This window comes from Oncorhynchus keta, unplaced genomic scaffold (assembly GCF_023373465.1).
Source record: "Oncorhynchus keta strain PuntledgeMale-10-30-2019 unplaced genomic scaffold, Oket_V2 Un_contig_27596_pilon_pilon, whole genome shotgun sequence".
Taxonomy (NCBI): domain Eukaryota; kingdom Metazoa; phylum Chordata; class Actinopteri; order Salmoniformes; family Salmonidae; genus Oncorhynchus; species Oncorhynchus keta.
The window spans coordinates 7,501-32,326 of NW_026285606.1; the positions used below are offsets into that span (position 1 = coordinate 7,501).

Here is a 24,826-nt window from a genome sequence, read left to right on the forward strand (position 1 = left end):
GCTCCCAACCCTGGAGGTTGGGGGCCCCGGGGCACATGCCCTGTGTGCCCGTTCTGTAAGCTGACCCTGCCCTAACCTTAACCTCATGCCTAAGACTAACTTTTTAAAAATCTCATGACTTTTTTACGATATAGACAATTTTGACTTTGCGGCTCACCCATCTAGCGTGAGATAGGGAAGATAGGGAAAAAAACGAACAAAAAGGTACAACAACGGGCACTAACCTAACCCAGCACCAAAAATCAAGCACAAACACAAACGCAGACATGACCAAAGCAGGATAGAACACACACAAACAAACAAACAAAAGCTGCACGTAACGACAGACACAAAACAGCACCGCAACAAGAACTCGAGAGCTCAGCCACTTTGGCCACTCACTTCCCCAGTTTAAGACGATGGCTGCGATGATGATGATGACCCCGCCAACTAGCGAGACGATGGACAGCACCATTGCGTTCCGGCCCAGACGCCGCGCCCCGTCAACGTTCCCCAGCTGCAGGCTGTTCCTCGACTGGAGAATAGAGAGACATGTTATCGATTAGGTTACAAAATGCTAGTAAGTTACCAGGTTGTTCAGAAATCCTGGTTGGAAGATTCCTAGAATCAGTAGGGAATTAAGCAGGAAATCCAGGAATCCATAATCTGGGATTTCTGGAAAACCTGGGAATTTTGGGACCCTAGTTGGTGTATATAAAGGGACCACTGCATGACGAACACAGATATGACATGTAAATAAATACACACAGTAATTCATTCACATACCCCTGCTTCAACATACACACACAAATATACCCATGCATGCAGGCAGGCAGACAGACAGAGAGACAGACACACAGGCAAAACTCACTGTGAAGACAAAAGGTTAAAAGCAGTGGGTGGCAGTCCCATCTCTTCTGACCAGAACATTGGCCATCATTTTCTGTTCATTTCCCAGCAGGTGATCACTAACACATCTCCCACTGCAGTCTCCCACTGCTTTTAGCTGTTCATCTTTGTGGTGTTTCTTAGATATCACACGCACTCATGCACACACACACACACATTCCTTCACAGACAACACTTACAAACCACATGTCAAATACTTCAAAAGTTCCACTCGCCATAACAGAGAAGACGAGAGCCACGATGTTGATGGGCCACAAGGGACAGAAGCAGGACAGGATGGCCAGGATCAGGTAGTCCCTAGGGGGCTTGCCGTTGTCCTCCTCTGTCACAGTGCTGGGCTGACGGCTGATGGAAGGCCTGGGAGACCCTGCCCCATGACCCAGCAGGGACCCAGAGCGGCTTCCTTTCCGCACCCGGCCGTTGGTTGGTTTTGCGTGTTGCAGTCGCTTGGGGGACGAGATGGAAGATGTGGGCGAGGAGTCGGCAGCACACATTCCATTACCTGTAGTAGGGTGGGTAGAGGGAGGCAAGGAGGGGAAGGAGGGTGAAAAGGAGGGACAAAGAAGGAACGAGAGAATGTCCTCATAGTTTCGTCGCCAAAATCGGGAATCCAGACATGATTCAACATCTATAGACGGGTTGGCTGACAACGTCACAAAAACTATGCGTGTGTATAAATGTGGTCGGAAGGTGTGTGTTGTTATGATTCCGAACAGTCAGATAACTAGCAACAATGACAAGAAGCCGATGTGCTAGCTAGTTTAGCCTACTCAGACACCCTGCTCAAACAGAGGGATGCTATGTTAGCTAGCTGGCTATGACTATCCAACCCAACACTGGAACTCTTCCAAGTCAAGGTAAGCTTTTGGTTTTACAAATGTATTGCCACCAGGGCCTGCCGGCATAACTGCTTACTGACTGTACACTGTAAAGTTACTGCATGATTGTAGCGGGGTTACTAACGCGTTAGTTCTATTAGCTATGTTGACTATGATGTTACTTTAGCTACTATGGTGACAACGATGTAGGCTGTGTGTAGCGGTTATGGTTTGGCTTGGAATGGTTTTTTCACCTGGTCACATACAGCTGATGTGTTGTGCATTGAAGTCCACAAGCGAAGGGAAAAGGTGAGAGGAGAGTGAATAGATGTGAGTAGGAATGGAACGAGGCTGCTATGAAAGTGAACTGTGTTTACTTTCATAACTGTTTATATTCATTCTGCAAATTCTGTTGAAAAACGTTTCTTAAACGGAAGCAAACGGAACAAAATGGGGACAAACATACCTGAATTTGTCCAATAGAAACTTTTGTTTGCAACTGTTGGACTAATGATTACACCCTATATCAGCTAGATGCAGGCAGGAGTGTGCAAGGCGGTATTGAATGTGTCACTGTCTGTTCATTGTGAATATGTCTCTGTCTGACTCCTCAAATTTTTCTCTCAACCTGTGTGCACCTACATTGTAAACGTTCATTCATAGACTAGGTCATAGCAACCTCATGTAGTAACCTAAACCTATCACTGTTACATTGAACTGGGTGAATGGAATATGAACTGACAATAGAATGTAATAGAAATAAGGCCATGCTCATGAAAAATCGTCCTCCCTCATCTTAAATGGCACTGACCACCACTGATGTATAGATAGGTGTAATCTAGAGCTCTCTCTCTCTCTTGCTTCTCCTTCACTTTGGAAGAAATTCATTGGTTCAAAACTGTTCTAGAGCGTGTTGATTTTTAATCCGAGGGTATCCTGTTATTGACACACTTGTTGAATTATGCTGCACAACCTGACAACAACAGTAATTCATGATTCTAGATAGAGCAGGTGAGTGCAGGTAGGACAGAGGCATTTTTTGTGGTTCAAATCAATATATTTGTACAATTCTCAAATGGCTCCGATACCCCTTCTGAAAAATGATTGCATTCAGAGTGCAGTATAATTGCTATATGCTGCAAAGACTGCATCCAAAGTACCACAGTCGACTGCAATTACTGCCCTTTTACTGCAGTTTCAAAACTTTAAATATATATATTTTTTTGGAAGGGCACAAGTGATTGACGTATGGTGTGGTCAAGCCAATAACCTACGTATACTTTTCGTTTGGAAAGGGATAGAAAGAAAGGGTTTAATTGAAAGCCTAGTGGAGGGAGGGGAGGATTGAGTCATTGAAAGAAGAAACGGTGCTGAAGAGAAGGTTGCTATCTGTAAATCATGCATCTGTCTTACTTAAGTGATTCCCGGACGGACAGGGCCAGACACTCAGGGTAATGAGAAGGGGAAGTGAAGGGACATCTCTAGAAAACAAACATTCGTAGAGTCGTAGATCACAACAACAGAGATGAGCTCAAAGTGTTGAGAGGGGTGTTAATTTGAAGTTGGGGTGGGTAGGGTGGAGGAGACTGGGGTGGGGTAGAGGAGGATAGGGGGGGGTTGTGGAATATTTATTTACTGGTCTCCATCTTCTCGCTGATTACTGCCAAGTGGTCTTTGCATTCCGATTGGCTGAAGTCAGGGGCTGTCTCTTGGTGCTCAGCGCTGGTTGGCTGGGAGGTGATAGTCTGTTCCGGCTGCTGTTCTCCCTCCACTCCACTAGGGGCAGCATTGGTGTTGGAAGCCATGGCAGAATGCGGACGATGTTGTTTTCACTGGTAGTTTGGGCCTGTTTGATGATTGGTCTTGATTGGACTTTTGATCTTCTTCAACTGAAATGAAAAGGGGAAATAGAGAACATGATTCATTTGACAGTTACTTGCATTGTGGTGTTATCAAATTACCAGTTTGTTAGCACGGAAGTCTTAGAGCTCCTGCAATGTTCTGATCAACCGTACAATATACTATAGTCTAATGTTTCTAAACATTTTATACAGGTATACCAGGGACCAGCCAGCAAGCAATGGCTTTCTTCATTGGGACTGCTTAGATTAAACTTGACATTTTACCAAATCGTAGTCAGCTAACCATCTGAGGGGCGTGTAAGCCACATCCGGGGACCATATAGGAAGGAAACTACCCACCATGAGGCCAATATTGACTTTAAAATAGTTACAGTTTATTGGCTGTGATAAAGGAAAACTGAGGATGGATCAACATTGTAGTTACTCCACAATACTAACCTAATTGACAGAGAAAAGATGGAAGACTGTACAGAATACAAATATTCCAAAAGATTGCATACCATTTGTAACAAGGCACTAAAGTAATACTACAAAAATTTGGCAAAGCAATTCACTTTTTGTCCTGAAGACAAAGTGTTATGTTTGGGGAAAATCCAATATAACACATTGCAGAGTACCACTCTCCATACTTTCAAGCATAGTGGTGGCTGCATCATGTTATGGGTATGCTTGTAATTGTTAAGTACTGGGAGTTTTTCAGGATAAAAAATGACGGAATGGAGCTAAGCACAGGCAAAATCCTAGAGGACAACCTGGTTTAATCTGCTTTCCACTAGACACTGAGAGAGGAATTCACATGTCAGCAGGACAATAACCTGAAACACAAGGCCAAATCTACACTGGAGTTGCTTACAAAGAAGACAGTGAATGTTCCTGAGTGGCTGAGTTACAGTTTTGACTTAAATCTACTAGAACATCTATTGCAATCGTCAACAACCAATTTGACAGAGCTTGAACAATCCAGGTGTGTAAAGCTCTTAGAGACTTACCGAGAAAGACTCACAGCTTTAATCGCTGCAAAAGGTGCGTCTACAAAGTATTGACTCAGGGGTGTGAATACTTATGTTAATGAGTATTCACACAGGTATTGTGTGTAGATGGATACATTTTAAATTACGGCTGTAACACAACAAAATGTGTAATAAGTCAAGGGGTATGAATACTTTCTGAAGGCATATACTGTTGGGAATAGGGTGCTATTTGGGACATAGGGTGCTATTTGAGACTACTGCCAATAAACATTGTACCTACTCTGTTAATAATGCACTGTTGCCAGTAGCAACCGACTGACTGACCAATGAGAATATCTCTCCACATAGGTATGACAGCCTCTGGGAATGTAATAGATGTTCTTCAAAGAGAGGAAATGTTTGGAAAATAACATGTTTTTTTTTACAACTATGCAATACAATAAAGCAATAAAACAGAACGGAGTAGGCTATGACTGAAGACCTGCAATGTTAGACAGAGTAAATGGCAGAGAAAAAGGCACTTCTCTTATAACTAGTTGGAACCGGTTCAGGGAACAGAACCGAAAACCGTAAAATAAAGGAAATTATTTGAGGAACAGAACCCAAACCAAAAACGAAAGTGATCTATTCCGTTCAGAAAATAAAGTTATACATAAAAATCCAGTCCCACAAAAATCGCAACAAACTGCCTATGCAAAGCCCTCACTCTGTCACTCAGAAACGTATTCCAGGTGTATTGCCGCCACCAACTGGACGGGTTGAAAAAACAGTGTAAAAATAAAATCCATACATGGTAGGGATAACTAACTTGATCCACCCCCAAAAAAATTACATTGACAAAACCAAAACAAAAATCATACTTCTTCCTTCCTTCACATCTCTTCATATGTGCTTTTAACGACTTTCATATACAGATAAAATGACTTACCCACTCCAGAAAAGCTGCTCTATCCGGTAAAGTAATTTAGTGTTGAGTTAAAATTTTAAATACATCAAGTACCATTCAAAAATGTGGATACACTTACTCATTCAAGGGTTTTTCTTTATTTTTTTACTATTTTCTATATTGTAGAATAATAATGGAGACATCAAAACGATCAAATAACACATATGGAATCATGTAGTAACTAAAAAAGTGTTAAATAAATCAAAATGTTTTATATTTGAGATTCTTCAAAGTAGCCACCCTTTGCCTTGATGACAACTTTGCACACTCTTGGCATTCTCTCAACCAGCTTCACCTGGAATGCCATTCCAACAGTCTTGAATGAGTTCCCACATATGCTGAGCACTTGTTGGGTGCTTTTCCTTAATTCTGCAGTCCAACCCACCCCAAACCATTTCAATTGGGTTGAGGTCAGGTGATAGTAGAGGCCAGATCATCTGATGCAGCACTCCATCACTCTCCTTCTTGGTCAATAGCTCTTACACAACCTGGAGGTGTGTTGGATCATTGTCCTGTTGAAAAACAAATGATAGTCCCACTAAGCGCAAACCAGATGAAATGGCGTATCACTGCAGAAAGCTGTGGTAGCCACGCTGGTTAGGTGTGCCTTGAATTCTAAATAATATCACTGACAGTGTCACCTGCAAAGCACCCACACACCATCACACCTCCTCCTCCATGCTTCATAGTGGGAACCACACATGCGGAGATCATCCGTTCACCTACTCTGTGTCTCACAAAGACATGGCGGTTGGAAACAAAAATCTCACATTTGACTCCACCGGTCTAATGACTATTGCTTGTGTTTCTTGGCCCAAGCAAGTCTCTTATTATTATTGGTGTCCTTTAGTAGTGGTTTCTTTGCAGCAATTCGATGATTCACACAGTCTCCTCTTAACAGTTGATGTTTGAGATGTGTCTGTTACTTTAACTCTGTGAAACATATATTTGGCTGCAATCTGAGGCTGGTAACTCTAATGAACGTATCCTCTGCAGCAGAGGTAACTCTGGGTCTTTCTTTGTTGTGGCAGTTCTCATGAGAGCCAGTTTCATCATAGCGACTGCACTTGAAAAACTTTCAAAGTTCTTGAAATGTTCGGATTGACTGACCTTCATGTCTTAAAGTAATGATGGACTGTTATTTCTCTTTTCATATTTCAGCTGTTCTTGCCATAATATGGACTTGATCTTTTACCAAATAGGGCTATCTTCTGTATACCACCCCTACCTAGTCACAACACAACTGATTGGCTCAAACGCATTAAGAAGGAAAGAAATTCAACAAATTAACTTTTAACAAGGCACACCTGTTAATTGAAATCCATTCCAGGTGAATACCTCATGAAGCTGGTTGAGAGAATGCCAAGACTCAGCAAAGCGGTCATCGAGGTAAAGGGTGACTATCTCAAATATAAAATAAATGTTAACTTGTTTAACACTGCCATGAAGTATCAAATCAATGTCATGAAGTATCAAATCAAATCAAACTTTATTTGTTACATGCGCCGAATACAACAGGTGTAGTAGACCTTACCGTGAAATGCTTACTTACAAGCCCTTAACCAACAATGCAGTTCAAGAAAGACTTAAGAAAATATTTACCAAATAAACTAAAGTAAAAAATAATAAAAAGTAACAGAATAAAATAACAATAACAAGGCTATATACAGGGGGTACTGGTACCGAGTCAATGTGGAGGCTATATACAGGGGGTACCGGTACCGAGTCAATGTGGAGGCTATATACAGGGGGTACCGGTACCGAGTCAATGTGGAGGCTATATACAGGGGGTACTGGTACCGAGTCAATGTGGAGGCTATATACAGGGGGTACTGGTACCGAGTCAATGTGGAGGCTATATACAGGGGGTACTGGTACCGAGCCAATGTGGAGGCTATATACAGGGGGTACCGGTACCGAGTCAATGTGGAGGCTATATACAGGGGGTACTGGTACCGAGTCAATGTGGAGGCTATATACAGGGGGTACCGGTACCGAGTCAATGTGGAGGCTATATACAGGGGGTACTGGTACCGAGTCAATGTGGAGGCTATATACAGGGGGTACTGGTACCGAGTCAATGTGCGGGGGTACAGGTTAGTCGAGGTAATTTGTACATGTAGGTAGGGGTAAAGTGACTATGCATAGATAATAAACAGTCTCATGGGTTGGGGGTAGAAGGTGTTAAGGAGCCTTTTGGTCCTAGACTTGGCGTTCCGGAACCGCTTGCCGTGCGGTAGCAGAGAGAACAGTCTATGACTTGGGTGACTGGAGACTTTGACAATGTTTTGGGCCTTTCCTCTGACACTGCCTAGTATATAGGTCCTGGATGACAGGAAGCTTGGCCCCAGTGATGTACTAGGCCGTACGCACAACTCTCTGTAGCGCCTTACGATCAGATGCCGAGGAGTTGCCATACCAGGCGGTGATGCAACCGGTCAGGATGCTCTCAATGGTGCAGCTGTAGAACCTTTTGAAGATCTGGGGACCCATGCCAAATCTTTTCAGTCTCCTGAGGGGGAAAAGGTGTTGTCGTGCCCTCTTCACAACTGTCTTGGTGTGTTTGGACCATTATAGTTTGTTGGTGATGTGGACACCAAGGAACTTGAAACTCTCGACACGCTCCACTACAGTCTCGTCGATGTTAATGGAGGCCTGTTCGGCCCGCCTTTTCCTGTAGTACACAATTAGCTTCTTTGTCTTGCTCACATTGAGGGAGAGGTTGTTGTCCTGGCACCACACTGCCAGGTCTCTGACCTCCTCCCTGCAAACTGTCTCATCGTTGTGGGTAGTCAGGCCTACCACTGTTGTGTCGTCAGCAAACTTAATGATGATGGAGTCGTGTTTGGCCACGCAGTCGTGGGTGATCATGGAGTACAGGAGGGGACTAAGCACGCACCCCTGAGGGGCCCCAGTGTTGAGGATCAGCGTGGCAGACGTATTGTTACCTACCCTTACCACCTGGGGACGGCCCGTCAGAAAGCCCAGGATCCAGTTGCAGACGGAGGTGTTTAGTCCCAGGGTCCTTAGCTTAGTGATGAATTTTGTGGGCACTATGGTGTTGAACGCTGAGCTGTGTCTGACTCCTTAAGATAAGCCACACCCATCAAGCCCCACCCCTTTCACCTTTATGCCACACCCCTCCTATCTGCACACCTCTCTCAGCACTTGGTCGTGTTCCAGGCTGACTACATTTCAGACGCCTGACAGATCTCACAACACCTTGATAGGTGTTTTAAATGTCTGCTAACCACATCATATGATCGAACAATCTGATGCCTGACTCCGCAGTCGATGATGTGGTACTCAGCCATTGTTTGGTGAAACGTAAAGTCTGCAATGTAGTCGACCTGGTAAGCGAACAAAGTCTTCAGACAGGTGACGTCACACTTACGTGGCGCTATTCCCTTACATAAGTTACACAACCTAAGTTAGCTAAGTTAGACAACTACATATCACAGTTACTTGACTGACTAAATCGGACATAAGACAATTCTGTCAACCCTCTTATCATTTTGAATAAGAGTTAGAGTGAGGATTAGAGGTAATAAGGATTAGTCCGTGTCGAATAGTAAGGCTGGGATACATTCAAACCTGCCATAGAGACAGAATCATTGGATCACTTGTTTTGGTTTTTGGTCGCAGGTTCAGGAATGGCTGAAGAATTGGAGCATTTACTTGGAACTAACTCTGGAAATAGCACTGCTAGGTGATTTGAAAAGTCATAGTCAATCGATCAATAATATATATTGAACAAAAATATAAACAAAACATGTAAAGTGTTGGTCCCATGTTTCATGAGCTGAAATAAAAGATCCCAGAAATGTTCCATATGCACAAAAAGCTTATTTCTCTCATATTTTGTGCACAAATGTGTTAACATCCCTATTAGTGAGCATTTATTCTTTTTCAAGATAATCCATCCATTTGACAGATGTGGCATATCAAGAAGCAGATTAAACAGAATGATCATTACACAGGTGCACCTTGTGCCGGGGACACTAAAATGTGCCATTTTGTAACACAACACAATGCCACAGATGTCTCAAGTTTTGAGGGAGCGAGCAATTGGCATGCTGTGACTGCAGGAATGTTCACCAGAGCTGTTGCCAGAGAATTGAATATTCCTTTCTCTACCATAAGCTGCATCCAACCGGCCTCACAACCACAGACCACGTGTAACCACGCCAGCCCAGGACCTCCACATCCAGCTTCTTCACCTGTGGGATCGTCTGAGACCAGCCACCAGGACAGCTGATGAAATTGAGGAGTATTTCTGTGTGTAATAAATCCCTTTTGTGTGGAAAACTCATTCTGATTGGCTGGGCCTGGCTCCCACTGGTTGAATCAATGTTGTTTCCACGTCATTTCAATTAAATTACGTTGAACCAACATGGAATAGACATTAAATTGACATCTGTGTCCAGTGAGCTGGTAGTAGTAGTTGGTTAAGACAATTTGACCATTGGAAAAAGAACTACTGCATAAATACTGCAATGCGGGTTTTATTGAATTGAGTCCAAAGTGTTAATGAAATTATAATTACTATAAACTCGGTTTAGGGTGGGGACGGTTTGAATTCCCCAAGCAATCAACCTAACCTGGCTCTTACATATTGTCCACAAGACAAACTTACACCCCTTCCCTCACTTCCTTACTTAGGCAGGGATTTAAGTTGCCCCTTTCTGCAATTAAATGACCGAGCTGCCTCATGGGTGGAATGTTATTAATATTTTAATAATTTCATAATTAATAAACTTTTTCTTTTTTTTTTACACAGAAAATCTGGTGTTTCTATGTCAAACGGTTTTGTTATATTTCAGTCTTCTGTGATGCACAGTATATACAGTGTCATGTTGGAATGCAAACTCCAATTGAATACATTTAAATTCTATATCTGACATCTTGCAGGTATCTTCTTTTTTTTGTGAGGTATATACTTTTTGTTCAAAGTGGATTTGTTTAAGACTACCAAGAAACACTTGTGTGGCCGATTTTGCCCACTGCAGTAAATGGATTAAAGGTGCGTTGTTGACAAGGGCATTGCACTGTCGACAATGCACCTCTTAAAGGCAATGTTCTCGAAGCTTGTGGAGATCACATTCATTGTAAACACTGTAGATTTTCGGGTTTAAGTTTAAATAAGAGGTTTGCGCAGGACTGGTTTCTTCATCCCACTCCTACTGCTTTTGCACACTTGCACTGGCTTCTTGTCTGACTCCCACCCGCTCCTGCAAGAACTGGTCCCGAACCTGACCACAGTCCTGCAATGTTATTTTAGGTGTATGTTACACAGCTTACACAGCAGTTTTGCCGGCCTAGGCAAGATCAAAATGCGCGAAAATAGCCTAAGAAATATGAGAATGAAGTACCATTGATTTTGGGCCTAGTGCTGAGCGATTAGTCCTTTTTTGAGGTCAGTTCGTTTAAAAAACTAAATGTTAACGGTTTTCGGTGTCGATTATATATATATATATATTTTTTTTCTCATTAAATGCATTATGAAATATGACCTTTCAATTATTTACAGCTTTTTAAATTTAAATTCCAAAGCCACGTATTGAGAACATTCAATTGCCAAAACATTAAAAACAGTCCATTGTCTCTAACAACTCAGAATGAAGCAATTAATAAGAGCCCCATGATAGTAGTGAAGGCCCATTACTGCTTATCACTTATTATTAACCATCATCTATTCACATGACTTTATTTAAATAAAATATTTCAGTTGTGTATATTACTCTATTATTTAATTTCATCATCTCATCTCTGCTCAGACAGCAACAGCCAGAGAACCATCTAATGTAATTTCTGTTCTCCCCAACGAGCCAAGTTCTCCTTGGCTAGCGAAAAGGCGAGACGTCGGGAAGTATAACTATACACCCCAAACTTCCCCTATCCCTCTCATTGCTGTGTTGAGTACATTCTTCTCTCAAGAGGTCTGTGTGGGTCTGCCGGGAAGAATATGCGCAATGGATTCTGGTCATTGTAGTGAATTACCAAATTACTAGGTTTAATATTTGCCTATTAAAAACTAAATTCTCTGCAGCGTTTTTGATTTGACGTCTTTCGTGCTTGATAGGATTTATCTCTAGAGAAACTGCGCGTTGAGCTCATAAAAAAAGGAACTACGCCATTTAACCGACGTTGGTCAATTAGTTGTTTAATATTCGGGGGGAAAAAAACGACATTTCGGTTAATTGCTTATTGGGCTATATCAGCCAATAGGCTAGACGTAGTTTGAAAGAGAGCCAGAGTTGGGTTGAAATAGAATAGGAGAGTAGACACGTGCACTTCGCTAGAACTACGTTGTGCATAACTTTTAGCAGGCAGAGACAAATAAATGTGTTATCAATACTTAATAGCTAGTCAATGTAGGAACCGAAACTATCGCCTGTCATACTTCAGAAGTTAATGTAATTGGCAAGACAACTGCCTCGGGCTTTCCCCCCCATGCATATAGCCTACGGGCTATTTAATTGAGACACCACATATAAGCGCACGTGATCTCGAAAGCCCAACAAAAGGGGAATACTGCTATCTAACGTAATTTACCTTTAAAAGTCAGGTGCAATGCGTTTGCCGATAAGGTGCATTGGACTGACTCCCGGCCTTACTTCCTCTACAACTTGACATCCGGATATTCTCTGTCCTGTAAATACTTTCATTTCATTTACAGGGTTGTTAGAGTATACTGTGTGTACATGTCATTTATTTAAAAAAAAGTGTTCGGCTTCGCTAAGAGGCGTTGTTGAGACATACAATTAAATCTGAGTACCACCCAACACGCTTTACAAAGATGAATGTTGTAAAAATATAAACATACATGGGAAATGTAATGGTTATTATAATAAATATTGTACATTTTGATGACATTTACATAGAATAATTATCTGCAATTAATTCAGGGAATGAGACTGACATACTAGAGGAGAATGAAGAGGGGGTGGAGGAGAGAAGGGAGGGAGGAAAGTGGAATGAGCACATCATGGAAAATGTGATTTTAGCCCACTTATGACTTATGCAGACTAACATATATATGTTTGGAAAACCACTGAATGCATAATAAAGATGCCTACAGACACATATACATGCATGCCTGCCTGCCTTACACACCACACACACACAGAGAGAGAGCGAGAGAGAGAGAGAGAGGCATAAATACACATGCACCCTCTCCCCGCCCTCCCTCGCTCTTTCTCTCATCTCTCATGCACAGGAGTAAATTGCAGAATGAACAAATGTCTGGTGCATTCTCTCAGACACACGAGCGCACCATAGTCTGCATGCACACACAATGATGACACACCCACTTTAAACCGCACATGCAGTGCATACTGTACACTACAGACTGGCTACTGTACACTACAGATAGCAAAATATGAACAAAATCACATAGAAACCGCATGCTATCCACCTAGGCCTACCTGATCTTATTGAGTGACATGAAACATTATCCTTAACATTTTGCTTTTCTTGATCACAATTCCAAATATTACAGAAAATGCAACGTGCGAGAAAAGAGAACACAAGTTCAGTAAACTACGATTAAAATCTCCACCCAGAATTCGCCAAATTGTCTTGGTAAACGGTAACGGTAAAATTAGGCTACAGACCACGCCGTGGGATGTCAAACTGCGCTCTTGTGCTTGCTATGTTGCTACCTCGCCTCTCTCTCCTCTTTTGTTCAACGGCGCTGCAAGATGGGGGGGGGGCAGGAAACTCCGGTGCCTGGAGGCGGGTAGAAAGGAGGGGAGAGAGGGAGAAGTCGACGCAGCACATGCTTTCGCTCGCTTATCTCTCTCGCACTGCTTTCCTTTATTTATTTATTTGATCTCAGGCTCTATTTCGCTGATGGGGAAAATAGGATACCAACGCGCCACTTGCGCCGTCCACATACCGGTTTCGTTAGTCATACCCCCTCAAGCGATCCTTTGCCGCTGGTGCACTGACCGATTTATGTTAGCCAATATTTATTCCTATAATCATGTGGTCAATATTGTTGACAGTATTAAGCCAGCAATTGAAAATACAGTGCATGCTTGGCTATTATTTGGTCATGTCTGGCCCAACTTTGCTCATCGCACGTGAAGTGAAGATTTTCAGTACCAGCCAGGCCGAGCCATGAGGGATACTTTAGTGTTGTATGCTAGCGACGTCCTGTGGACAGAAGTGTAGGCCAAGTTAAACTGGGTCTGTTTGCTCTTTGGACAAACAAAATATTTGATGACGTTACCAGTTAACGTTACCTTCAACTAAACCCCATTTTGTTCTACGTATATTACCTGGTCACATATGCATTGGGATTGTCGAAAATAGGCTATCAAATTGAGGGGGGAAAAAAATCTGTGCTAAAATCTCCAGTAGTCCTCTAATAAAAACGTAATCAGTATCAAATCATTGATTAAAGGTGCAATCGGTAAGATGTGTAATGTTGTCCAATGGTCATTTCAATTAATGATATGGTACAATTTGAGTCAGATTTTTCAAACTCTGTAATAGATAAATCATGCCAGAGCATGTGGCTTCATGTTGTTTTTATTAGTTACTACTGAATAAACGCAAACTGTAGATGAAGAGTTCGATGCATGGTGGTCATTGCAAAAAATATGATTTATTCAAATAGATTGAGACATTATCCAGTGTGTGATGTATCCATTGTTCTTTCTGTACACACAAACGGAAGAATTGGCACTCAATGTTTTGGGGAAAGTTCATGCTTTAATTCCTTTGATAAATGGACCAAGAAATGAATGAAAGAAATTTGCATAAACCTCAAACAAGGAAAGATTCCTTTTACTATCAAGCATTCTGGTTAGTGGAGATATGCAACACATGGAGTTGGACAGCACTTTATATGGCAGACGGCACCAAACAGATGAGTAAAAAAAAAAAAGCATGTAAACCAAGGGAATGTTCACTTGGGCGTCTTTAGTCAGACACACAGCTGCGCACACACACACACACACACACACAGCTGCACACACACACACACACACAGCTGCACACACACACACAGCTACACACACACACACTACACACACACACACACACACACACAGCACACACACACACAGCTACACACACACACACACACACAGCCACACACACACACACACACACACGTCATCTCCTTAAATGGTCAGTTACTACATCAGACATAATGGATAAACAACCAGAAATCACACATCTGTAGGGGATGCTTTCAGACTAGACATTCTCTTCTTGTCGACATTCTCCTCCTTTTCCTATTCTCTTCCTCCTCTCACTGGCCCGGGCTCTGAGATAGAGCTCCCAGAAAGGCCGTTGGCCGTGCTGAAGAGGTTGATGGGAGAAGAGCCGTCTGTGATCAGGGTGGACTTCAAACCCAGAGACTGGAGCAGCTTGACCTAGGGGAGGGAGGGGAGGGACAAAAGCGAGAGAGATTATATATCAAATATGATAATTGTTCCTTTCCGGTATAACTGATTGAAGAAGATCCAGTGTTCCAGTTCCAATATCTTAAACGGTGTCTTATACATCCTGATAATGTTTTGTCACGCTAAGATAGCTAATTTATTTAAATTGCGATTGGACGGGAGAAAGACAGACCTGCTCTGTGAAACGTAAAGTAAAACGTTATACAGAACGGTTCTGACCCGAGCAAGAGCTCAAGGATTCTCCAGGTGCCATTTTTATTCAGACAAAATGTATTGTGGCACAAATATGACAGTGTTACGGTGTGTCAGGAGTTATGTACCTGTAGCTCGGGGCCGGCTCTGGCCATCTCCTGCAGGGTGTCGGCACCGATACTCTCCACCAGCTGTTTAAAGCGGTTGCTCTCGATCTCAGCCAGCTTCTGATGTTTCTCCACTTCCAAACGATCCATCTCTGACTTATAGTTTAGCTCTTGCTCCCTCGCCTTGGACAGACGGTTCAGCTCGCCCTCCTGCACACACACAATTACAGGTCAGCTACACATAGTATGTGAACCTTTCAGAATTACACAATGTAGAACACCTTCAAACATTCATCAAACAAAACAGACCCACACACACACACAGGTCAGCAATTACAGGTGAACTACTGGTTGTTTCAGAATGAAACCATGTAGAACACACAGCAAGAGGATATGTACAGCCTCAATCCTCTGGGCCTCAGCCTTCAGTTTAGCCTCGTTGACTGCTGCCTCTCCCTGGATATAGGCTGCCTCTGCTCTGGCCTGGGCCTCTGCCTTGGCTGCCCCTGTACTCTCCACCGCCGCACTGCAACACACAACGACACACTGTTAGATGGTTAAGGTCGGAAAAACGGATCCTAGTGCTGTACCTTGGGGAAACTTCTTCACCCCAGCGCCACATATCTAACCTCCGCATTCACACAACTCACAATAGCATTATGTTAGGATCTCTGATCTAAAATCTTACTCGATGCAACTTCACAGTCACACTACTAAGAACAGCATGATGCTAACTCGAGCCATGCTAATTCTAGTCTCTTGCCATATCATTTTCCCATCAACGATGCTAACGTGTGTTAGCGTTATGCTAATGCTATCCCCCCTACCATTACATTTCCCATAAGCGATGCTAACATTCGTTAGTGTTAGCGGCAGAGCATTAGTGGTCACCTGAGGGCCTCCAGCTCCAACAGCTCTTTCCTGGTCTTCTCCGCCTCCGCCTGGTCTGTAATCCTCTGCCTCTCCAGACGACCACGTGCCTCCTGCTCCAGACGCTCTGCCTCATGGCTGTAGGGAGAGGGAGGGGAGAGAGAAGTTAACGCTTACCCAATTGGCACAAACAACCCAATCTGAAGATGAACTCTGTGTGTCTGTCTGGTGGCAGGTAGCCTAGCAATTGAGAGGGTTGGCCAGTAATCAAAAAGGTCACTAAGTTCGAATCCCTTAGCCCTGAATCACTCCTGTAAGTGTGTGTGTGTGCACATGCGTGTTTGTCAATGACATATGGACAAAGCCATCGATCACGAGCCATTCATTCCTATGTGAAGGCGCATTGAAGCCAAACTAAGTCTTAAGGTGGTGCCTCATGGAGACATAACATGTGCAGCTTGAGCTACTCCAAGTAGTAAGTTGCAGGCTAGCTCAGTGCTGCCCACTCTCATTAAATAACTCAAGTTGAAGGCAGACAGGTATACTGTAGACCGCCATTAGCAAACAAATTATTCTTATAACTTCTGTAATGAGATTTTTAAAATAAATCGGTTCAAGTAAATATATCTAGTGTATTAGAAGTCATGATTGTCTTCAAATTTTGTATACAAAGATAGACATTTTTCCATTCACTATAATGGGGGGGGGGAATCCTATTTTATGCTAACAATTCCTGCATTACCATGTTCGGCCTTGAACTTCGATGGCTTCAGAGGGAAACTCCCCCGTGTGTGCACGCGCATCTTGTGTCCTACCGTGCGGCAGCCTCCTGGGAGTTGGTGGTGATCTCGATGGCCAGCTGGACACTCTTCTGCAGGGAGTCTCTGGTCCTCTGGTCCACCGGCTCCACTGACTGGATGTCCACACTGCTGATGACCAGACTGTTCTGGTGGAAGCGCAGGCTGGGACGCACTGCCAGCTTGTCATCAAAGCCAAACACAGAGGAGCAGATGATCCGGTTGGAGTTCTGTAGAGTGGAGGGCGTTAAAGAAGAGGTTAAAGCGTGGGGGTGTTATTGTTGTCTTTGAATCAATTGGCTTGCGGTTTCCATGGGCCTACCTAAACTACAACCGCTCAGGGCTGGAGGCCATGTAGAATTTAAAAAGTGTGTTGAAAAGGAAGAAGAGTGCAGATTTAGATGACCGAAGTGTGTGGACGGACCTTGTGAAAGTCGTCAAACTGCACGGAGGCGACGGCTCCTCTGACGCGGGAGGCGATGGCTTTACAGGCGTCGCCCACAAAGTCTGGTACCGAGAACAGAGCCGCAGCCTGGGACGGGTCCGCGGGAGACTTCAGGTCAAAGTGCCTGTGAGTGAGTGAGTGAGTGAGTGAGAGATTAAATGCATCAGCTGGCCTACAGACTAGACTAGGGACACAGAGAGACAGACCAAATCGCAGAGGATTCTCAAGCACACACACCCCCCCCCCACACAAACCCTACCAGTTGTAGCTGAGCTGCAGCTGCAGGCGTGCGTGGTCGGCCGTCTCTATGGTGATGATGTCAGTGAAGAAGTCCGGCCCCAGCAGCAGACATACGGCCTTGATGACATTGGTCCTCTTGGGCTTGTCCCCCGACAGGGAAAGCACGGTGAACTGCTCATCAGGACCCAACATTACCATCTCTGGCCCAAACACCACCCTGAGAGGGGAGGGAGGGAGGAGAGAGGGAAAGAGAGGAGAGGGGATGGGAAGAGAGAGGGAGGGCGAAAGGGAAAAGTTAACACTAGGGGCCCAATGTTGCTCTGGTTAACAAAAGTAGTGCACTATATAGGGAATAGGGTGCCATTTGGAATGCAGCCTAGTTTTATGGGTCGTTTCTGGACAGGGCCAGTGTCATTGTCCCTCCACGTCCGTCTGCCTGTCAGCCATGTTTACCTGGCCTTCTTCTCCCTGTAGTCGTAGACCTGCACGGCAGCGTTGTGGGGAACCCTGTACGACACCACCTCAGTCTTGTCCCGGGCCGTCATCTCCACTTCCTTTCTGCGGTCCGAGCGGTCAGCCAGGATCCTTTGTGGAGGTCAGGAGGGTCTCAACATTCTGAGGCAGATTCTTCGCCCACAGCTCCTCATCCTGCGTCAGCATGTAAGTGTGGCCAATCACAGCACGTACCTAGAGCCAGGCAGCCAATGGGGGGGGATTTAAGGTTGTTAAATAACAGGTGAATGGATTCCCTGGATCATTTGAATCAGGTGTTTTAGTGTATGTCCTAAATGTCCCCCCTACAGTAAGACTAGTATTACATGATTAAATCTGAAATCATTTCTCCCCAAGCTGTTTAGAGGCATTTAACACCATTCTGCATTTGCACCATATATTTTCCCAACATTAAAATCAGTTAAAAATGTTGTTTTCATTCAGTTACAAAAGTAACAGTCCTGACCGAGCCCCATATGCGAGAGGACCGCAGGCGCTTCGCGGTTATAATGTGGCCACGCTGTCTGTACGCGCAAAATGAAAAAAATAAAAAATAAAATCACAGGATATTTGTAGCTCGATGAAACAGTTCTGCTTTGCTCTATACGTAATAATCGTCCAAATAAAAACCATTTCTACCCTCATTGCATCAAATACACGACATGACCAAAAGTCTGGACACCTGCTAGTTTTAACATCTCATTGCCAAATCATGGGCATTAATATGGAGTTGGTCCCCCTTTTGCTGCTACAATAGCCTCCACTCTTCTGGGAAGGCTTTCCACTAGATGTTGAAACATTGCTGCGGGGACTTGCTTCCATTCAGCCACAAGAGCATTAGTGAGGTCAGGCACTGATGTTGGGCGACAAGGCCTGGCTCGCAGTCGGCGTTCCTATTTATCCCAAAGGTTGTTCGATGGTGAGTCAAGTTCTTCCACACCGATCTCGACAAACCATTTCTGTATGGACCTCGCTTTGTGCACAGGGGCATTGTCATGCTGAAACAGGAAAGGGCCTTCCCCAAACTGTTGCCACAAAGTTGGAAGCCCAGAATCATCTAGAATGACATTGTATGCTGTAGCGTTGTTCTATTTTATTCTGTTAACTTAATATAAAATAGGTGTGTCTTGACTGTGATAAGGGCTCGGGAAACAAGAGCATCTTGTCTGCTAAATTAACGAAAACAAGGCTATGCCATTGAACAGCCACAGGCTTCTACAAGCAAGCGCAACTGCTGAGGCTACTGCCTTTTGAAGATTGTGTTCCACAATATAATATAACCAGTTGATATTACGGTTTCAATAAATTAATCTTAATGGCCGTTTTCAATTGACTGAATATACTGTATATGGGGCAATTTAGCCATTAGGATTGGTTATCTGTAATGTTATGATAAATGAGCCATTGTTGCACACTGTTGGCAGCTAGATATATGCACACATTTTGTTTTCTGGCCTTGTGTTTAAAAATAAATTCTAATAATTTGAGTACTCGAGTTCAATATAAAATCTCTTGAGGCAGAACCTAATAAGTAGTACTCTGTTCATATGGATTCCCCCTTTGAAGAAACTATGTGGAATTGCAGGAAATGTTTTTTTTTTATTATTAAAGAAAGAAAAAAAAGTGTTTGACAGTCAGGTGCCCAAAGCACTATAGAGAATCAGCCAGGTCACACCAGATCCACTGCAGTATTAGACGTTTAATCGTTGCTTAAAATGTCGCAACATTTCTGCATGTGCCATTTCTGAAAATAAAATGTAAAAAATATTTTTTTTTTAAAAGTATATATATATATATATTTTTTTTTAAATCGGCGCACATACAAAAATGTTGTACTTGGCGTACACCATACTATAAATATGCATGTTTCTCGTTATAAAATCAGACCGGTTGTAAAAACTCTGCGTGCGTGAACAAGCATTAAAACTCAGCCTGGAAAACGACCTCCATTCAACCTTTTGACACCGCAAAAGGACAGTGACAAAATGGTTGTGGACCTGTCAGCAGAACGTTTGAATTCAACAATGTTTAGCCTCGACTTTTCCCCAACCTAAACATGGACTGCCCGCACATTCTGAAACAGTGTCTACGCCTGGCTACTAGGTCCAATTAAATGAGAGATTCACATGGTAATTGGTTGTATGGCTACGACGGGAATATGAACTCAGCACAGCCAGAAAAGATGAGGAATTTATTCTGCAATGGTTGTGAAGATAAAATAAAATAATTTCTAGGTCTTAATTATTTTAGTTTTTTTTTTTTTATAATTCAAATGATTTTTGCTCTTCTCGGTAACGGCAAACGGCTGAATTCTTGTTTGTTATTTCCTGCTTTTCATTTTCATCATATCCCACATTTGCACAAAATAGCCTACTCACTTGCAATACAATATTTCAACCACTAGCAGATGTGCATACGCATGGTCTAAAGTTTGCGGGGAGGTGAGCATATTCTCACGTCAAGATTTTTGAAATATAAAAAAATGCCAACTGTTGAGTGAAAATTGGAGCACGCACATGTCGGGGTGTATTTTGTACGTACACATAAATGAGGCCCCTGTTCCACAAGACATGGAGGGATACTGTCCACTAGGGGCAATGTGAGCACCTATTACCATTACCATCTGGTTAAACTGTGAGCAACAGCTCTGAAGATGATCGGTTCAATCTCAACCCTTTCCTGACCCAGTCGGAATTAATGTGAAGAAAAAATGTACTGTCATGTTCAGGTTAACCCTATCCCAAAATGATTGCCTAAACTTAACGGTCAAGTTGCCATTTGGGACGTAGCCCCTGTCTTCAAACATTCCGCTGGGTAAAAACTCACCTTTCCTGTTTTGATGTCTCGGACATAGATCCCTTCGTTCTCGTCCAATGGGATGGCATGTCGCCGTAGCATCACCTCCACGGCAGCCGGGGGGACGTACTCGATTGGTCCGCGTAGCATCCAGCGGTCACCGGGGCGACGTTGGACTCCACCCCTCCGGGAGAGCTTGGCCCTCTCCTCCTCCCCCTCATCCTCCTCTTCCTCCTGCTATCAGAGAGGAGAGGGAGAGAGAGAGAGGAGGAACAGAGAGATAAGGAGAGGGAGGGAAAGTGAGAGAGAAAGAGTGAGACAGTGTGAAAGCACCAAATGTACATTGAATGGATTGTGTACCAGCCAAACCAGACAGTCCTGTTTAGGACCGTCGTTGTATTTGACCAAGGTGCATTTGTGTCCCCACCCATCTGCATTTCAATTCTTCCAACCTTCCCTCACCTCCTGTGTATCGTTGAAGGCCTCTACGGCCCTCAGCACCAGGCCCTCCTCCTCAGAGAGAATGTAAACATCCTGGATGCCCTCCTCTAAGTGCTCCCCTGGCTGCAGGAAGAACGAACGTTCCCCCTGGGAGGAGGAGAGGAGAGGGTTAAATGAAAGCTCATTGGGGAAGTGACTAAAAGCTACAAAGGCCAATTAATGAACAAAACAGAAGTCACTGAACTTCCTCAAAAAGTGTGTAAAACACCAACGAGGGACCACACAAACAAGTGACCACACAAACAAGTGACCACACAAACAAGTGACCAGACAAACAAGTGACCAGACAAAAGGCGTGAAAGACGGAGCTCTCGTTCAGTCTCACCTTGACCACCCTCTTCTGACCCAGCTGTGGTTTACCGTCTGGTCCCACGGGTCCAGGATCACACAGTACTGACGGCTGCTCAGCGTGGTCACGTTGACCACTCCCACCACTTCCTCGGCAACAGACGGGATGTGTGCCTCCCGCTCCGCCATGGTAACGAGCCACTCTTCCCCAGTGCGCCTGTCCCGCCCCCCGGCGTCACGGAATGGCCGCATTGCTCGCACGTGCAGTGCTTTCTGAGAGTGGGGGGGAACCATCAACTCATTTAGACAGGTCCTACGAAACATAAGACTAATAAAATGTATTTTCAAAAGAGTAGAAGAGCATATAGAGTTTAATTAGGCCTATGTTACAGGTCAGTGCAGCCATGGCTGCGCCATTCAAATCAATAGTCCGTTGTTTTGTTTATTAAAAACAGACCTACCTATCCAGTCAGACATATTATATAGTAATAATATAACAGAATAAAATACAAATAACATTTTTCTCACGGGATGTGTGGAACCAATGTTATATAAAAATACAAATAAAAATAATATTTTGAAACAATAATTCTTTAAATCCACATTTCAGCCCTTTCCTAACATTCACTCCACCTCGTTAGGGAGCAGGCGTAGGATCTGATCATCATGATACAGATAGAAAACAATAGGCCCACTCTTGATTTAGGCTACATTATTGCATGCCCAGTGGCGACCCGTCATTCAGGGCTGCCCCACTTGTTTTGAGCCCCACATTTTGGCAATAATACAAGAGAGATAAAGGAGAGAGAAGGAAGGTGAGTGATAGGTCAAAGAGAGGGAGAGAAAGATAGAAGGAGAGAGAAGCGAGGGAGTAAGTGATAGGTAAAGTGTAAGAGAGAAGGAGGGAGGGGGGATTCTAGATAAAGTGAGGGCGAGAGAGGTGTTACCTTGTCAGTGAGGATGAAAGCGTTGACGATGTCGAGGACCTCCTCATGAGCCCCTGGTAGATACGCCCCCACCTTTCTCACCTGCCACTCCTCACCTGGACACACACACACACACACACACACACACACACACACACACACACACACACACACACACACACACAGCTAGGTAGGTGTGTGTGCGCACATCTGTGTATGATAGCGATACATCTGCTACCTGTGTACATACATTATATGTACAATAAAAAATATGAAATACAGTATTTGTGTCTCACCAGTGACCCTGCGGACTCCGCCCCTGTCCACGCCCTCCTTGCGCTCGGAGGCGGATGGCCTGGTTCTCTCTGATCACCGTGGCCTTGATGGTTTCCAGCACCGCCACCTCCTTCCTGGGGATGTACGTCCCTATGGGTGGGGGTGGGGGGCAGAGGTTAGGGGTCAGGGGTTAAAGAAGCATTATTAGGCAACCAGGCTGTGTTTAGAATCCCGGGTACTACATACCGTTTGGAATATACTACGTTTCTTGCATACTACTTTCTTCTACTACTTGTTTTTTGGACTTTGATTATATTGGTATTATACTGCACTGTTGAGAGCTCTCAATCATGTATTTCCTCACCTTTTACACCTGCTGTAAACTGTGCACGTGATGAATCAAATTGGATTTGACTTCAGCAAGTTAAATTATAAACAAATTGAAGGAGCACTAGCTATCTCGTTAAAACAATGCTCTGATTTGGTCCCAAAAAATATATGCATTGATCAATATCAATATGACCACTGTAAGGACCCAAGGAAAGTTGTAATGGATGTGTTAGGAGTTGAACCCAGAGAACTCACCTGGCCCTTGAACAGCCACTCATCTCCGGCAACCCTCTTCTCTCCTCCCGCGTCCTCAAAGTCCAGCAAAGCCTGCAGGCGCAGAGCAGTGTCTGGGTAGACGATCTGCAGTGCTGTCATGTTCTGGGAGTGGGTGGGGACAGAGGAAAAAAAAAACATAATTGCTTTAACTCTCCAAACTTCTAATGCCTAGGCTTTAACTCCGCAGGCTAACACAGTTGTGGCATGCAGGAGAACGGGCTAGCACCCAGGTCCCAGACAGTTATAGTATCTATCCAAGTGAATGCCTACGCTTTAGCTCAATGGGATCATAATGGAGGGGTTTCAGTGAACCACACTTGTGTGCTGAGTAACCTCTGCTCGGACACCTGAAGACTTGCATTAGCACCCTGCACTGCTAACACCTAGGCTTTAGCGCTGGGTAACAGACAGACAGACAGTACCTGCTGGATCTCCTCTCCGGGGTAGAGGGGGAAAGGGTCCTGGGTGAGCCGGATCTCAGGTCAGCATGGCGAAGCTTGGCCTGTCCCGATGGGTCAAAGAGCACCTGTCCCGTTGTCGTCGCGGGCGACGTGGGTTGAGCACCACGCAGTAGTGGCGAGGAGGACCATGGTCATTCGCTCGGGGAGAACAGCACTCTGGGAAGGAGGGACGATACAGTCACCTAGTGACTGACACACTAATCGACACCGATTCTGTACATCAAATTGTATTTGTTACATGCGCCCGGATACAACAGGTACCTTACAGTGAAATGCTTACTTACAGCCCTTAACCAACAATGTTTTAAGAAAAATAGGTGTTAAAAAAATTACAAATAACTAATCATTAAAGAGCAGCAGTAAAATAACAGTAGCGAGGCAATATACAGGGGGTACCGGTACAGAGTCAATGTGCACATGAATGTATAGTTAAAGTGACTACGCATAGATAATAAACAGAGTAGCAGCAGCAGAAAAGGGGGGGGGTGTAAAAGCTGTCTAGAAGCCTCTTAGACCTAGACTTGGCACTCCGGTACCGCTTGCCGTGTGGTAGCAGAGAGAACAGTCTATGGCTAGGGTGGCTGAAGTCTGACAATTTTTAGGGCCTTCATCTGACACCGCCTGGTATAGAGGTCCTGGATGGCAGGAAGCTTGGCCCCAGTGATGTACTGGGTGGTACGCACTGTCCTCTGTAGTGCCTTGCGGTCGGAGGCCAAGCAGTTGCTATACCAGGTAGTGATGCAATCAGTCAGGATGCTCTTGATGGTGCAGCTGTAAACTTAGGGATCTGAGAACCCATGCCAAATCTTTTCAGTCTCCTAAGGGCGAATAGGCTTTGTTGTGCCCTCTTCATGACTGTCTTGGTGTGTTTGGACCATGATAGTTTGTTGGTGATGTGGACACCAAGGGAACTTGAAACTCTCAA

The 24,826-nt window shown here is 44.1% G+C and overlaps 1 protein-coding gene and 1 pseudogene across 4 annotated transcripts in view; both read right to left on the minus strand.

Annotated features, from left to right (window-relative positions):
- LOC118384306 (trafficking regulator of GLUT4 1-like) overlaps positions 1–13,163 on the minus strand; it is a 13,701-nt gene extending 538 nt beyond the window's left edge. Inside the window, exons 1-5 of one of the 4 annotated variants that reach the window (XM_035770716.2) lie at positions 12,913–13,158; positions 12,041–12,137; positions 3,343–3,595; positions 1,104–1,390; positions 382–514 (exon numbers count right to left, since the gene is read on the minus strand). In XM_035770716.2, the coding sequence (XP_035626609.1) occupies positions 382–514; positions 1,104–1,390; positions 3,343–3,511 (589 nt within the window). In that variant the 5' untranslated portion in view covers positions 3,512–3,595; positions 12,041–12,137; positions 12,913–13,158. Of the gene's footprint in view, positions 1–381; positions 515–1,103; positions 1,391–3,342; positions 3,596–12,040; positions 12,147–12,912 lie in introns of all 4 variants that reach the window. The other 3 variants (XM_035770715.2, XM_035770717.2, XM_035770714.2) reach the window with 3 other exon arrangements.
- Positions 13,164–14,077: 914 nt separating this feature from the next.
- LOC127922895 (major vault protein-like) lies at positions 14,078–23,922 on the minus strand (annotated as a pseudogene).
- Positions 23,923–24,826: the final 904 nt, after the last annotated feature.